This window comes from Populus nigra, chromosome 2 (assembly GCF_951802175.1).
Source record: "Populus nigra chromosome 2, ddPopNigr1.1, whole genome shotgun sequence".
Classification (NCBI taxonomy): domain Eukaryota; kingdom Viridiplantae; phylum Streptophyta; class Magnoliopsida; order Malpighiales; family Salicaceae; genus Populus; species Populus nigra.
The window spans coordinates 33,310,219-33,325,592 of record NC_084853.1 but is presented as its reverse complement, the minus strand read 5'-3'; the positions used below and the strand labels follow the sequence as shown (position 1 = coordinate 33,325,592).

At 34.9% G+C, this 15,374-nt stretch overlaps 1 protein-coding gene and 1 pseudogene across 1 annotated transcript; both read left to right on the top strand.

Annotated features, from left to right (window-relative positions):
* Positions 1 to 13,283, top strand: part of LOC133682294 (uncharacterized) — a 107,529-nt pseudogene extending 94,246 nt beyond the window's left edge.
* A 602-nt stretch (positions 13,284 to 13,885) lies between these two features.
* LOC133682295 (probable cytokinin riboside 5'-monophosphate phosphoribohydrolase LOGL10) lies at positions 13,886 to 15,374 on the top strand. The gene has a single exon (XM_062105577.1). It carries the CDS (start codon positions 14,081 to 14,083, stop codon positions 14,732 to 14,734), a length of 654 nt encoding a protein of 217 aa, XP_061961561.1. The 5' UTR covers positions 13,886 to 14,080; the 3' UTR covers positions 14,735 to 15,374.

Here is a 15,374-nt window from a genome sequence, read left to right as displayed (position 1 = left end):
ATACATTTAATGTTCCAAACACAAAAATAATACGAGTATACTATTATATTCAGGTTACATGTTTACTGCATAACAAATTTACATGGATAATCCCTAAGTTCCTAACTTAAACAAAAAGGGATCAAAGAACCTAAATTCTACTCCTGACATGAATGGAAGGGACTTGCAAAACATAAATTTTCCATATAATTAAAAAAAATAAAATACAACAATTTCACAAAAGAAAAATTATACAACACATCTACCTACACAAAAATTATATAACACTTGTCCCTTGGCGGGTCTGACCTCCCACGGATCCCCCAACATTAACTCGTCTATCACCTCTTGAAACTCCTACCATGAAAAAAACTCCCCCCTCTTCTTGGAAGTGACCCAAATGATGACCCACTTTTTCCTTTCTTCAGAGGAGGATTCCTCCCTATAGGAGGTATAAAGTCCTTTATTTTGAACCTTGTAGTCTGACTTTGCTCACTTGTTGACCTTTTGGTGTCATTCATTACTCTTTCCATACCCTGAGCAACTCACACTAACTCTCGGACCAACTGAAACTCCATAGCAATCAAAATTAATTTCAGCTCCTACCTAAGCCCATCCCGAAACCATTCCACTTAATGATGCTTAATGGGAAGATAGGTGATGGAAAAGATAGATAAGTCCTAAAACCTCCTCTCATACTCCAGGATGGTCATATTCCCCTATTTCAGATCTAGGAACTCCTATTCTTTCTCTTTCTAGTGCTGCTAGGAGTGGTACTGCTCCTCGAATTTTTCTCAAAAGTTTTTCTACCTCAATTTTTCTCCTTTTTTTCTTTCTTTAATAGTCTCCCACCAGGAGTGGGCACTCTCCGTTAATAGTTGGGTTACACAATCTCCTCAAATTTCCTCTGGCACTTGCATATGATATATGATCCTTTCTACCTTCCTCAACTAATGTCTTGCTACATCGGAATCTTCTTGCCCTGAATAGGTCGTGCAACCCATTTCCCACATGCCCTTCACCTATTGAACCAGGGTGACTACTCTTTCTATCTGAGGAGTGGAAGATGCACCTATGACCATCCTTGCTGCTATTGACACGATCAAAGAGTTGATGTCTTCTCCCAAGTGTAAGAGTGTCGAAGTAATAAATAACCCGGCAAGACCGAGGTCGAACCACAGGGAGGTTAACTGTATAAACTACAAATAAAGAAATAGATAATAACAGAAAAGGAGTTGAAGAGAGCTTTGATATGTGATATTGATGTAAAGATTTAAACAAATATAAAACAATTGTCAAGGTTAGAGGATCCACTAATGGTATTTCAAAAAAGTATAATATAAACTCTTTTTATTACTCAACTGAAAACCACACATAAAGGAGGTTCCAATTGGATTATAATTTATTAACATGATTATATTAATTGTCTTATTTGAGTAATGCCAATACTTGTAAATGTTGTGAGGTATTCATGGTGATAAGTTATGTTAACAACAAATCAAGTTCTTTTTATAGCACAGGTGTCGGTTGTACCATACAGTTGGGCTATGAAAGTGCCAAGTATTTGTTGTACCAAGGGTTGTTCAACACAAATCTAGATTAACCATTTAACAAGCAAGGTATTAAGAGTTAGTAAGATAATAAATACAAAACATGTTAGTATCAAACATTAAAGTCCATGTTGAGTTTATACTATACTTATTCTTACACCATTAGTGTAACCTTTTCACCTTGACATAATAAACTTAACTAAACATAATGAAAAAGAAGAACATGAATAAACTAGATAAGAATATAGTTATGATGAAAAGCATAACCAAACTTATCTACATTTTTATTATCATCAATTTTTATTTTTTTTGCAAATTATATATTATCCCTTTCGCTTAGTTGTTACTTTAACAAAAGAACATAAATAATGTAATAATCCAATGTGCAACCCACAATCATATGTTAAAGTGTGTGTCTGAAAATGAAGGTTTAAGAATACTTGATAAATGAGTATATGAGTAGAATCAAGTGATAACATTGCGAGAGTTTGTAAACTTGAATATTTCAAGAGAAATGTGTGATAGACCTTGTTATGAATATTGCAATTAACCATTGAAAAATGTTTACCAAGATGCGTCTCAAGAGTCAATAAAATTCCTCCTTACTCTACCATCCTAATAACAGTTTTGTCAAATGGTTTTAATAATAGCAAAAACAGTTAGTAAGCTAGTTTTTTTTTAATGTCAACTACTACCCTCTCCCCCCAACCAAAATGAGACGTTGTTCTCAATGTCCTAAGGTAGAAAGATATAGTATAGAAAACATCACCTGAAACAACGAACACTGATAAACCTGAAACACACTTAAACAAACAAAACAAAATAATATGCTATTAATAAACCAAAAGACACAAGGTTTCACAAATGAAGGCTTAAATCCAATCTAAGCTTTTTACGGTTGTCCATAGTTGACCAGTTTATGCGACTCATAGAGGGATCAATTACAGGGATGAAAGATTATAGTTGGTCAATCAATTGTTCAGCAGTAGCAACAGAGATTATGATTTGTCGTGCCGAAGATGTTAGAAATTCTTGTTCCACAACTTGATCAAGAAAAGACAACAAATTATCATAAAAACCATTAACATTTAACAAACCTATAGTTAAACATTGCATTCAATCGATAAGACATTGTGGAGACTTGTAGTTCCTCTCCAATTGTTTTTCCAATGATGTCCCCATTTGCTAAAGCTTTGGGGACGACCCCCAAAACTTGCCTACCTCTTAAAAATACAGCTATTGACACCCCCCATTAACCCAAGGCTGCCTCCCCCATACACTAAATGAATCTTTCTCTCAGCTAGTACTTGACCAAGATGATTTGCTAATTCTAAAAACTCGTTTTCTTTTCCAGGACTAGATCCACCGAAAACACAAATATTTCTTCTATGATGACTTGAGGAACCTGCCATTTCTACACACTTCTATATTTGTTGAATGTGTGGGTTGAGTCGAAATGAAGGGATGGAAGAGAAGATTTTATAGATGAGAAATTAAAAATGCAATCATACCACCTATATGTAGGCCAGTTGGAGTCTCTTTCTCTCTCTCTCTCTCTCTCTTTTTTAAAAAAACATGTATATGTATATGTAGTTGTGATTGTGACTCACATCTTCCCTTAATTTTACATCCAAGAACGGCTTAAATGCCCTCTATGGGTCAGGGATAGGCTTCCCATCCAGTTTTCTTAAAAACTGCCAAACAGGGTCTTTTTTAGTTAGATTCCCAAGAATATGACGAGCATGTTCGTTATGAAAATTGGGTTATAAATCATGAATTGCACACAATGCACATCTCCACCAGGATACATCTCAAAAGTCAATAGAAGATTATTTAAAGATTCCTTATGTGTTGAAATAAATCCTGACTTTTGACAATTTTCACAAGCTTTGCCGAACACATGTGTGTCTTTAAACATGGTGGGCCAATAAAATCTTCTAAAAACATGTATATGTACACGTAGATGTCTTCTCCCAAATGTAGGAGTGTCGAAGTAATAAATAACCCGACAAGACTGCGGTCGAACCACAGGGAGGTTAACTGTATAAACTACAAATAAAGAAATAGATAATAACAGAAAAGGAGTTGAAGAGAGCTTTGAGATGTGATATTGATGTAAAGATTTTAAAAAATATAAAATAATTGTCAAGGTTAGAGGATCCACTAATGGTATTTCAAAAAAGTATAATCTAAAATCTTTTTATTATTCAACTGGAAACCACACACAAAAGAGGTTCCAATCCAATTATAATTTATTAACATGATTATATTAATTATCTTATTTGAGTAATGTTAATACTTGTAAATGTTGTGAGGTATTCATGGTGATAAGTTATGTTAACAACAAATCAAATTCCTTTCATAGCACAGGTGTCGGTTATATCATACAATTGGGCTATGAAAGTGCCAAGTATTTGTTGTACCAAGGGTTGTTCAACACAAATCTAGATTAACAATTTAACAAGCAAGATATTAAGAGTGGGTAAGATAATAAATACAAAAATGTTAGTATCAAACATTAAAGTCCATGTTGAGTTTATACTATACTTATTCTTACACCATTAGTGTAACCTTTTCACCTTTACATAATAAACTTAGCTAAACATAATGATGAAGATGAACATAAATGAACTAGATAAGAATATAGTTATGATGAAAAGCATAAACAAGAGATTAATATGAAAGAAAACTTGAACATTACAAAGAGAGAAAGCAAGAAAATGATCTTGATATGAAAACCAAGATGCCAAAATAAATGGCAAATGCCTCCTTTTATAGGCTAAAATTTGGAACTATTGATTTGATGACTAATTGTTCAGTGGGTGTCCACCTCTTGACTTGGTAACAATTCTTATCTTCTTATCTGCAGAAAACGTCATTTCGAACATCAGAATTTGAACAGATAGTCCTTATAAAGGTTCTGGGAAATTGTCTCAGCTTTCCAAAAAAACAAGGATGAGGTCATTTGGACTTCTAGAACTCGAGATATGGGTTGAACATGGAACAGTGTCTGGGCTGCAGGATAGATTCCGACTTCTCTGTTGTTGCTACAATTTGAACTTGAAAACGGCCCTTTTGAATCTTGGACTCTTCATGAAAGTTTTAGGCTTATGTCTTACCTTTCTATCCATATAAACCAGACCTAAATCCAAGTTCTATAGCTCCAGTTATGATCCAATAACTGAATGGTGTTCCAATTTGAATTCAATCAGCATCTCATTTCTAAGCTTAGCCCTCTCTTTGTTTTCTTAATTTTAGTAGTTAAACTCATCAATCAATCCTTTGATTTATGTGATGGGCCTGCATTTAAAATGAACATTTTCCACAAATTAAAGCTATCTTATAATATCAGACTTGTTATTATAAAACATGCTCTAGTTAAGGAGTTATTGATATTTCAAGTGCAAAAAGATATAAAACCTTGATAAAAATGCACTTTTAAGTACTAATCAGCTACTACCTTGACCAACTGCTCCAGAAATATAGGGTCCAAATATGGATTCGAGGTGACCGTCGGTGCAACTAGTGGTGGCCTGTGTTCTGGTCCTTGGCCACCCGCTTCTCTAGGTAGTAACACTTCTATCTGATGAGAGGCAGGGTCATCTTGATGCCCCCTGATTCTCCCCTCTCTGAATGGGTCGATGTTGTAGGTTGATAGGAGGCTATGTCCATTAGTGGATCCTCTTCTTTTTCGTTCCCATATAGTGAACCATACTCTCTCCCCTGCATAGGGGACGGGTCTGCTCTTGCTTCCTGTCGTGTACGATCCATCCTGTAACATGTTTCCAAAATCACACCAGTATTTCAATCCCTGAAACTTCAACTATAAGTTCTAATACCAATTGTATCAGCCTCAATAGTTAAATCAATTTATCCATTTAACTTCCACGTAAAGGGTAAATGGAGCATAATTTATTTATTTATTTTACATTGAGTTCACCGAAATTTCTAACAAAATTTTGGCAGAATCTCCCCTATACCGAGAGGTCTCAAGTTATCGATAATTTACATTTCATGCATTTATAATCACATCCCACCCACCTATAAACACATCCACAATAGTTTCAATTCAACATTTAATTCATTCGAGAATATACTCGGGACAAAACTTCATACTTAATCTCCATATCATATCACATGTATAAATTAGTAATTAAGAGAACCATCCAAGCACTGAAATTCCATATATAAACACAACACACTTTAGCATTCTAAACATAAACTAGTACATTATAATATCCAAGCATAAGTTGATACATTTAATATTCCAAACACAAAAATAATATGAGTATACTATTATATTCACGTTACATGTTTACTGCATAACAAAATTACATGGATAATCCCTAAGTTCCTAACTTATACAAAAATGGATCAAAGAACCTAAATTCTACTCCTAATGTGAATGGGAGGGACTTGTAAAACATAAAATTTTCATATAATTCAAAAAAATAAAATACAACAATTTCACGAAAGAAAAATTATAAAACACATTTACCTACTTAAGTCATGATTAGTACTTAAAAGTGCATTTTTATCAAGGTTTTATATCATCATTTTGCACTTAAAGTATCAATAACTCCTTAACTAAAGCATGTTTTATAATAACATATCTAATTATATAATATACCTTTAATTTATGGTAAATGTTCATCTTAAATGCAGGCCTATCACATAAATGAAAGAATTGATTGATGAGTTGAAGTACTGAAATTGAAAGGACAAAAAGATGGCCAAAGAGATGCTGGTGCAGTCCAAATTGGAACACAGTTCGGTAATTGGGTCATATCTGGAGCTGTAGATCGTGGATTTAGGTCCATTTTATATGGATGGAAAGATAAGACATAGGCCTACAACTTTCATGTGGAGCCCAAGATTTAACAAGGCCGTTTTCAAGTCCAAATTGTAGCAACAAAGAAGAAGTCCGAATCTGTCCTGCAGCCCAGACACTGTTCAGTGTTCAGCCCATATCTCGAGTTCTAGAAGTTCAAATGATCTCAAATGTTTACCCTGGAAAGATGAGACAATTTCCTAGAACTTTCATGATTCAAGTTTGTTCAAATTATGACGTCATCAATGACGTTTTTGGCAGACAAGAAGATAAGAATTGTCACCAAGTCAAGATGTGGCCACCCACTCATCAATTAGTCAACAAATCAATAGTTCCGAATTTTGGCCTATAAAAGGAGGCATTTGCCATGTATTTAGGCATCTTGGTTTCCAGATCAAGATCATGCTCTTGCTCTCTCTTTATATTTTGTAATGCTTAAGTTTTGCTTATATTAATCTCTTGCTTATGCTTTTCATTTCCTTTCCTTGTTTATTTATGTTTCTTTCTTTCATTATGTCTAGCTAAGTTAATTATGTCAAGGTGAAAAGGGTACACTAATGGTGTAAGAATAAGTATAATATAAACTTAACATGGACCTTAATGTTGGATACTAACATGCTTTATATTTGCTATCTTGTTCACTTATAATACTTTGCTTGTTAAATGGTTAATCTAGATTTATGTTGTATAACATTTGGTACAACAAATACTTGGCACTTTCATAGCCCATACTGTATGGTATAACCGACACCTGAGCTATGAAAGGAACTTGATTTGTTGTTAACATAAGTTATAATCATAAATGCCTGACAACATTTACAAGTATTAGCATTATTCGAATAAGATAGCTAATGTAATCATGTTAACAATTTATAATCTGATTGGAACCTCCTTGTGTGTGGTTTCCAATTGAATAATAAGAGTTTATACTATACTTGTTTGAAGTACCATTAGTGGATCCTCTAACCTTGACATTTGTTGTTATCATTGTTTAATCCTTACGTTAATCTTTCATCTCAAAGTTCTCATCAACTTCTTCCTCTTCTTCTTCACTATTATTATTATCACTATTGTTGTTGTTGTTGTTGTTGTTGTTGTTGTTACTATTGTTGTAGTATTATTGTTGCTTATAATTTATACAAGTAACCTTCCTGTGGTTCGACCCCGGTCTTGCCGGGTTATTTATTACTTCGACACTCCTGCACTTGGGAGAAGACATCAATCTTTTGGTCGTGTCAAGTTTTTGGCGCCGTTGCCGGGGAGGTAAATTCTTGTACAAATTATAGTATTTATTTTATTTTCTCTTTTCTCTTTTCTCTTTTTCTTGTATCTAACTTTGTTTCTTTTGTTTTGTTTCTCTTTCTTTTGTTTTCTTCTTTCTTTTATTTTCTTCTTACACGTGCATGAGAGTGTGGTCACGTACATTAAGTGGTAGACTTTGTAGGGTATCCTCATCATTTTCAGAAAATATGGCTGAAGAAGATAACCATTCACTTCATAATGAGAATAATGAGAATATTCGGGTTAGAACTCTTAGAGACCACATGAATCCCACAAGAACAAGTGCACCCTCATGCATAGTTTTTCCTCCTGATGCATCTCATTTTAATTTTAAGACAGGCATTATTCAACTTTTACCATCTTTTCATGGCTTAGATTTAGAAAATCCATACTTGCATTTAAGGGAATTTGAGGAAGTTTGCAACACATATAATGACTCAAATTGTAGCATGAACACCATTAGATTGAAGCTTTTTCCTTTTTCATTAAAAGATAAAGCTAAAACATGGCTACAAAATTTGAGACCTGGATCCATTCGTGCTTGGGATGAAATGCAACAACAATTTTTAAAAAATTTTTTTCCATCCCACAGAACAAACTCTTTCAAAAGACAAATTATTACTTTCTCTCAAAAACCAGGAGAAACATTTTATCAATGTTGGGATAGGTATCGAGACTTACTTAATACTTGCCCCCATCATGGTTTTGAAACATGGAGATTAGTTTCACATTTTTATGAAGGGTTAACTCCTAGAGATAGGCAAATGGTTGAATTAATGTGCAATGGAACTTTTGAGGATAAAGACCCTAATGAAGCAATGGAATACCTAGACTTGCTAGCTGAAAATGCGCAAAATTGGGACACCACAGGTACTTATGAGGCACCAAGTAAAACCCAACCTCATACATCTAGTGGAGGTATGTACAACCTTAGGGAAGATCATGACCTCCAAGCCAAGTTTTCATCTTTAGCTAGAAAGGTTGAGGCACTAGAATTAAAAAAGAGTGGTCAACTAAAATCTGTTCAAGACATTGCATGTCAAATCTGTGAAACCAACGAACATTCAACCAATGACTGTCCAACCTTGCCTTCTTTTAAAGAATGTCTCCATGAACAAGCCCATGCATTAAACAATTTTCAAAGGCCCAACCATAACCCATATTCGCAAACATATAACCCTGGTTGGAGAAATCATCCAAATTTTAGTTGGAAGAGTGAGAACAATAATGCTCAAACTTCACAGCCACCGTTTCAAGCACATCATAATTTCCAATATTCTCATGGATATGCACCTCCTTATGCTCCCCCTCCTAGAAGAAATCTTGAGGAAACATTGCATGCATTTATGGAAAAGCAATAGGCAATTAACACTCAACTTGCTCAAAGCATGACAGATTTTAAAGATACTCTTGCAAAGTTCACATCTGCTCTCAGTTTCCAAGAGAAAGGTAAGTTTCCTTCTCAACCACAACAAAATCCAAAGGGGCAATACAATGTAAATGCAAGTAGTTCTGGAAGCCAACACATGGATCAAGCCAAATCAGTCATCACTCTTCGTAGTGGTAAGGTTATTAAAAAACCCATTCTTGAACCTTGTGAGAATGATGATGAATCAATCTCTGAGGGTAAGGAAGGGGTTGAATCTGATCATTGCAAAGAAAAGACTGATTCTCCGCCAGCACTTCCATTTCCTCATGCCATGACTAAACAAAGGAAAGTCAATCACAACTCTGAAATCTTTGAAACTTTCAAACAGGTAAGGATCAATATACCTTTGCTGGATGCTATTAAACATGTTCCTTCTTATGCTAAATTTTTGAAAGATCTGTGCACTGTGAAGAGAAAACTGAATGTGAAAAAGAAAGCCTTTTTAGCCGAACAAGTAAGTGCCATTCTTCAGAACAATAATGCATTGAAATATAAAGACCCTGGTTGTCCTACAATTTCATGCTTTATTGGAGAACATAAAATTGAAAGAGCTTTACTTGATCTTGGAGCTAGTGTGAATTTACTTCCATATTCAGTTTTTCAAAGTCTCAATCTAGGTGAGTTAAAACCAACTTCTGTAACTCTTTTACTTGCCGATAGATCTGTAAAAGTGCCTAGAGGAATACTTGAAGATGTGTTAGTACAAGTCGATAAGTTCATTTATCCTGTGGATTTTATTGTCTTGGATACACAACCTGTTGAAGCATGTAATTCATTTCCTGTTATTTTAGGACGTCCATTTCTTGCAACTTCTAATGCATTGATTAATTGTAGGAATGGACTAATGAAGCTATCTTTTGGAAACATGACATTGGAGATGAATATTTTCAACATTTGCAAGCAACCTGGGGATGATAATGATTTACAGGAAGTGGACTTTACTGAAAAATTAGTTCATGATCAATTTCAAACCACTTCCAATGAAATTGAGATTGATGAATCTGATGATTTGCAAATGGTTTATTTTCAGGAAGAATTAAAGGCAAGTAATTGGAGACCACAAATTGAGGAATTACCGCCACGATCAATTGAGCCAATACCTTCAAGTGTTCAACCACCAAAACCTGATTTGAAGCCGTTACCCCTCAATCTCAAATACTCATTTTTGGGAGAAAATGAAACTTTTCCGGTAATAATCTCTTCCAAACTTAATGCACAGCAAGAAGGTAAGTTATTACAAACTCTGAAAATGCATAAAAATGCATTAGGATGGACCATAGCTGACATAAAAGGAATTAGTCCTTTGATTTGCACTCACAGGATTTATTTGGAGGAAAATGCTAAACCTTCTAGAGAAATGCAACGAAGGCTTAATCCTAATATGAAAGAAGTAGTGAAAAATGAAGTCATTAAGCTTCTAGATAATGGAATCATTTATCCTATTTCTGACAGCAAATGGGTAAGTCCTACTCAAGTGGTACCTAAGAAGTCTGGAGTCACTGTGATAACAAATGAAAAAAATGAGTTAATTCCAACTAGGACTATTACTGGTTGGCGCATGTGCATTGATTATAGGAAACTTAATTCAATGACTAGAAAAGATCATTTTCCCTTACCTTTCATGGATCAAATCCTAGAAAGAGTTGCAGGTCATGAATTTTATTGTTTCCTAGATGGCTATTCAGGTTATAACCAAATTGAAATTTCATTGGAAGATCAAGAGAAAACTACTTTCACATGTCCATTTGGCACTTTTGCATATCGAAGGATGCCTTTTGGATTATGTAATGCACCAGCCACGTTTCAAAGATGCATGCTTAGTATATTTAGTGATATGGTTGAACATTTTCTTGAGATTTTTATGGATGATTTTTCTGTTTTTGGTGATTCATTTGATGATTGTTTGACTAACTTAGAAAAGGTTTTGAGCAGGTGTGAAGAGAAGAATCTTGTACTGAATTGGGAAAAATGTCACTTTATGGTAACAAACGGCATTGTACTTGGTCACATTGTTTCATCAAAAGGAATTGAGGTTGACAAATCTAAAATCGAGTTAATTGCTAACTTGCCAACACCAAAATCCATTAAAGATGTTAGATCATTCTTAGGACATGCTGGTTTTTATAGAAGGTTCATCAAAGATTTTAGTGTAATATCTAAGCCCTTGAGCAACCTTCTAACAAAGGATAATATTTTTGAATGGACTGAACATTGTGAAGAAGCCTTTGTTAAACTTAAAAACTTGCTTACTTCTGCTCCTATCATTCAACCTCCTGATTGGTCTTTACCTTTTGAAATAATGTGTGACGCTAGTGATTATGCCGTGGGTGCTGTCTTGGGACAAAGAAAAGATAAGAAACCTTATGTGATTTACTATGCAAGTAAAACTTTAAATAGTGCTCAAATGAATTACACCACTACTGAAAAAGAATTACTTGCAGTAGTATTTGCATGTGAAAAATTCAGGTCTTATCTTGTTGGCTCACCTGTTGTTGTTTACAGTGATCATGTAGCATTGAAATATCTTCTTTCTAAGAAAGATTCTAAGGCTAGATTGGTTCGGTGGATTTTGTTACTTCAAGAATTTGATATCACAATCAAAGACAAGAAAGGCACCGAAAATGTTGTCGCCGATCATTTGTCAAGATTGACAACAGATTCAAAATCTGACATCACACCAATCGATGACTACTTTCCTGATGAATCTTTATTTTCTGTCTCTACGATGCCTTGGTTTGCTAATATTGTTAATTTTCTTGTTTCAGGACAATTGCCAGCTCATTGGAGTACCCAAGACAAAAGAAAATTCTTGAACGAAGTAAAGAACTTTTATTGGGATGACCCTTATTTATTCAAATATTGTCCTGATCAAATATTTCGAAGATGCATTCCTGACAATGAGGTAAGTAGTGTCATTAAATTTTGTCATTCTGAGGCATGTGGGGGCCATTTCTCATCAAGAAAGACAACTGCAAAAATCTTACAATGCGGATTTTACTGGCCCACCATGTTCAAGGACTCACATGCATTCTGTAAGATTTGTGAAAATTGTCAAAAGTTGGGATCTATTTCAAAACGTCACATGATGCCTTTAAATCCTATTCTTGTCATTGAGATCTTTGACTGTTGGGGTATAGATTTCATGGGTCCATTTCCTTCATCATTTGGTTTCGTGTACATATTAGTCGCAGTAGATTATGTTTCAAAATGGATAGAGGCAATTCCAAGTCGAAACAATGATCACAAAACAGTGATAAAATTCTTGAAAGAAAATATCTTAAGTCGATTTGGAATCCCTCGAGCCATGATAAGTGATGGTGGAACACATTTCTGCAATAAGCCATTTGAGTCTTTAATGAAGAAATATGGAATCACTCACAAAGTTGCCACCCCTTATCACCCTCAGACTAGTGGACAGGTAGAGCTTGCTAATAGGGAGATCAAACAAATCTTGGAGAAAACAGTAAACCCTAATAGGAAAGATTGGTCTTTAAGACTTAATGATGCACTTTGGGCTTATCGAACTGCTTATAAAACATCATTAGGTATGTCACCTTATAGACTAGTCTATGGAAAACCTTGTCACTTGCCTGTGGAACTTGAACATAAAGCTTATTGGGCTATTAAAGCTTTTAATTCAAACCTTGATGATGCTGGTCAACTGCGAAAATTACAAATAAATGAGCTTGAGGAAATAAGAAATGATGCATATGAAAATTCAAGAATTCATAAAGCAAGAATCAAAGAGTTGCATGACAAGAAAATATTGAGAAAAACATTCAATGTTGGTCAAAAAGTCTTGCTTTATAATTCTCGACTCCATTTATTTCCTGGAAAACTAAGATCAAGATGGAGTGGTCCTTTCATTGTGAAACATGTGTATCCATATGGGGCCTGTGATATCGAGAATCCAAAGAATGGCAATGTTTTCAAGGTAAATGGACATCGTTTGAAAGTCTACTTTGACAATTTTTCAGTTGAAAATGACTCTATTGAATTGAGTGATCCTGTATATAAAGATTGATTCGTTTTCTCACATTGTTTTGTGTTTTGTTAGTTTCTCTCACCCCGGTCAAAAGGCGGATAACGGTACTCCGTGACTTTAGTCGGTTCTTTCAGTTTCCCATAATAACTGATATCTGTATATATTTGTGCAATTCTTTGCTCTTTCTCTCTTCTTTGAATCTCTTCTCCAATTCTCATTTCAAAATGGACACCACTCTTGAAAAATTGAAAAAGTATTTTCCTGCTCTGCCTTAGAATGCGATTACAAAAATTTACTGTGCTAGGTGTGCAAGATTGAAGTTGTTGATGAATCATGGAATTCCTGAAGATATTCGCTGGCTGATTGAAGCAAAGGTCCGATTATTAGGTGAGTCCTCCGATTCTTTCATTTCACACATGCCTGGAACAGGTAAAAGCACTTTTGCAAAGAAACGTCGTGCAAAACGACTGAAAGTCTGTCACCGATGTGCCAGATGGACTTGTAATGCAACATGTCATTCTTTAGGAATGGTATCTATAAACCGTGAAGATAAAATACAATTCATTAAGGATGGCCTGAGTAAGGGGTCTTTAGATAATCTTTTGTTGACCCTTGAGACGCATCCTAGTGGAGATGTGCATCGTGCAATTCATGATTTATGGCCCCATTTTCATAAAGAACATGATAGACTTAGTCTTGGGAATCTGACTAAAAAAGACCCTGTTTGCCAGTTTTTAAGAAAACTGGATGGGAAGCCTATCCCCGACCCATAGAGGGCGTTTAAGCCGTTCTTGGACGTAAAACCAAGGGAATATGTGAGCCACAATCACAACTACCTGTACATACACATGCTTTTTCAAAATAAATAAATAAATAAATAAAGAGAGAGAAAGAGTGTGAGACTCCAGCTGGCCTACATATAGGTGGTATGATTGCATCTTCAATTTCTCATCTATAAAATCTTCTCTTCCTTCCCCTCATTTCTACTTATCCCTTACATTAGACAGATATAGAAGTGTGTAGAAATGGCAGGTCCCTCAAGTTATCACATCAAAAATATTTGTGTTTTCGGTGGATCCAGTCCTGGGAAGGAAATAGCTTTTTTAGAAGCAGCAAATCATCTTGGTCAGGTACTAGCTGAGAAAAAGATTCATTTAGTGTATGGGGGAGGCAGCCTTGGGTTAATGGGGGGTGTGGCAATAGCTGCATTTTTAGGAGGTAGTCAAGTTTTGGGGGTCGTCCCCGAAGCTTTAACAAAAGGGGACATCATTGGAAGAACAATTGGAGAGGAACTACAGGTCTCCACAATGTTTGATCGAATGAATACAATGTTTAACCATGCTGATGCCTTCATTGCCTTACCAGGTGGTCTGGGCACATTGGAAGAGATCTTTCATATTTCCTCTTGGGCCCAACTTCACATTCACCATAAACCTATAGGTTTGCTCAATGTTAATGGTTTTTATGATACTTTGTTGTCTTTTCTTGATCAAGCTGTGGAACAGGAATTTCTAACATCTTCGGCACGACAAATCATAATCTCTGCTGCTACGGCTGAACAATTGATCGACAAACTACAATCTTTCACCCCTGTAATTGATCCTTCCATGAGTCGCATCAATTGGTCAACTACAGAAAGCCGTAAAAAGCTTAGATTGGATTTGAGCCTTCGTTTGTGAATCCTTGTGTCTTTTGGTTTTATTTCTAACATAGTATTTTGTTCTGTTATTTTTTATATTTGTTTAAGTGTGTTTCAGGTTTGTCAGTGTTCGTTGTTTCAGGTGATGTCTTCTATACTCTATCTTTCTACCTTAGAACATTGAGGACAATGTCTCGTTTTGGTTGGGGGGAGAGGGTAGTAGTAATTAAAAAAAAAAAAAAAAACTAACCAACTAACTGTTTTTGTTTAAAAACCATTGGGCAAAACTGTTATTACTAGGATGGTAGAGTAAGGGGGAATGACTCTTGAGACGCATCTTAGTAAACATTTTCTAATGGTTATTTGCAATATTCATAACAAGGCCTATTAGAATACTTCTTGAAATATTCAGGTTTACAAACTCTCGCATTGTTATCACTTAATTCTGCTCATATACTCATTTAACAAGTATTCTTAAACCTTCATTTTCACACACACACTTTAACATATGATTGTGGGTTGCACATTGGATTATTACATTATTTATGTTCTTTTGTTAAAGGTAACAACTAAGGGATAGGGATAGTCTATAATTTGCAAAAAAGAAAAAAAGAAAAAAAAAGAAAAAGAAAAAGAAAAAGAAAAAGAAAATGATGATAATAAAAACGTAGATAAGTTTG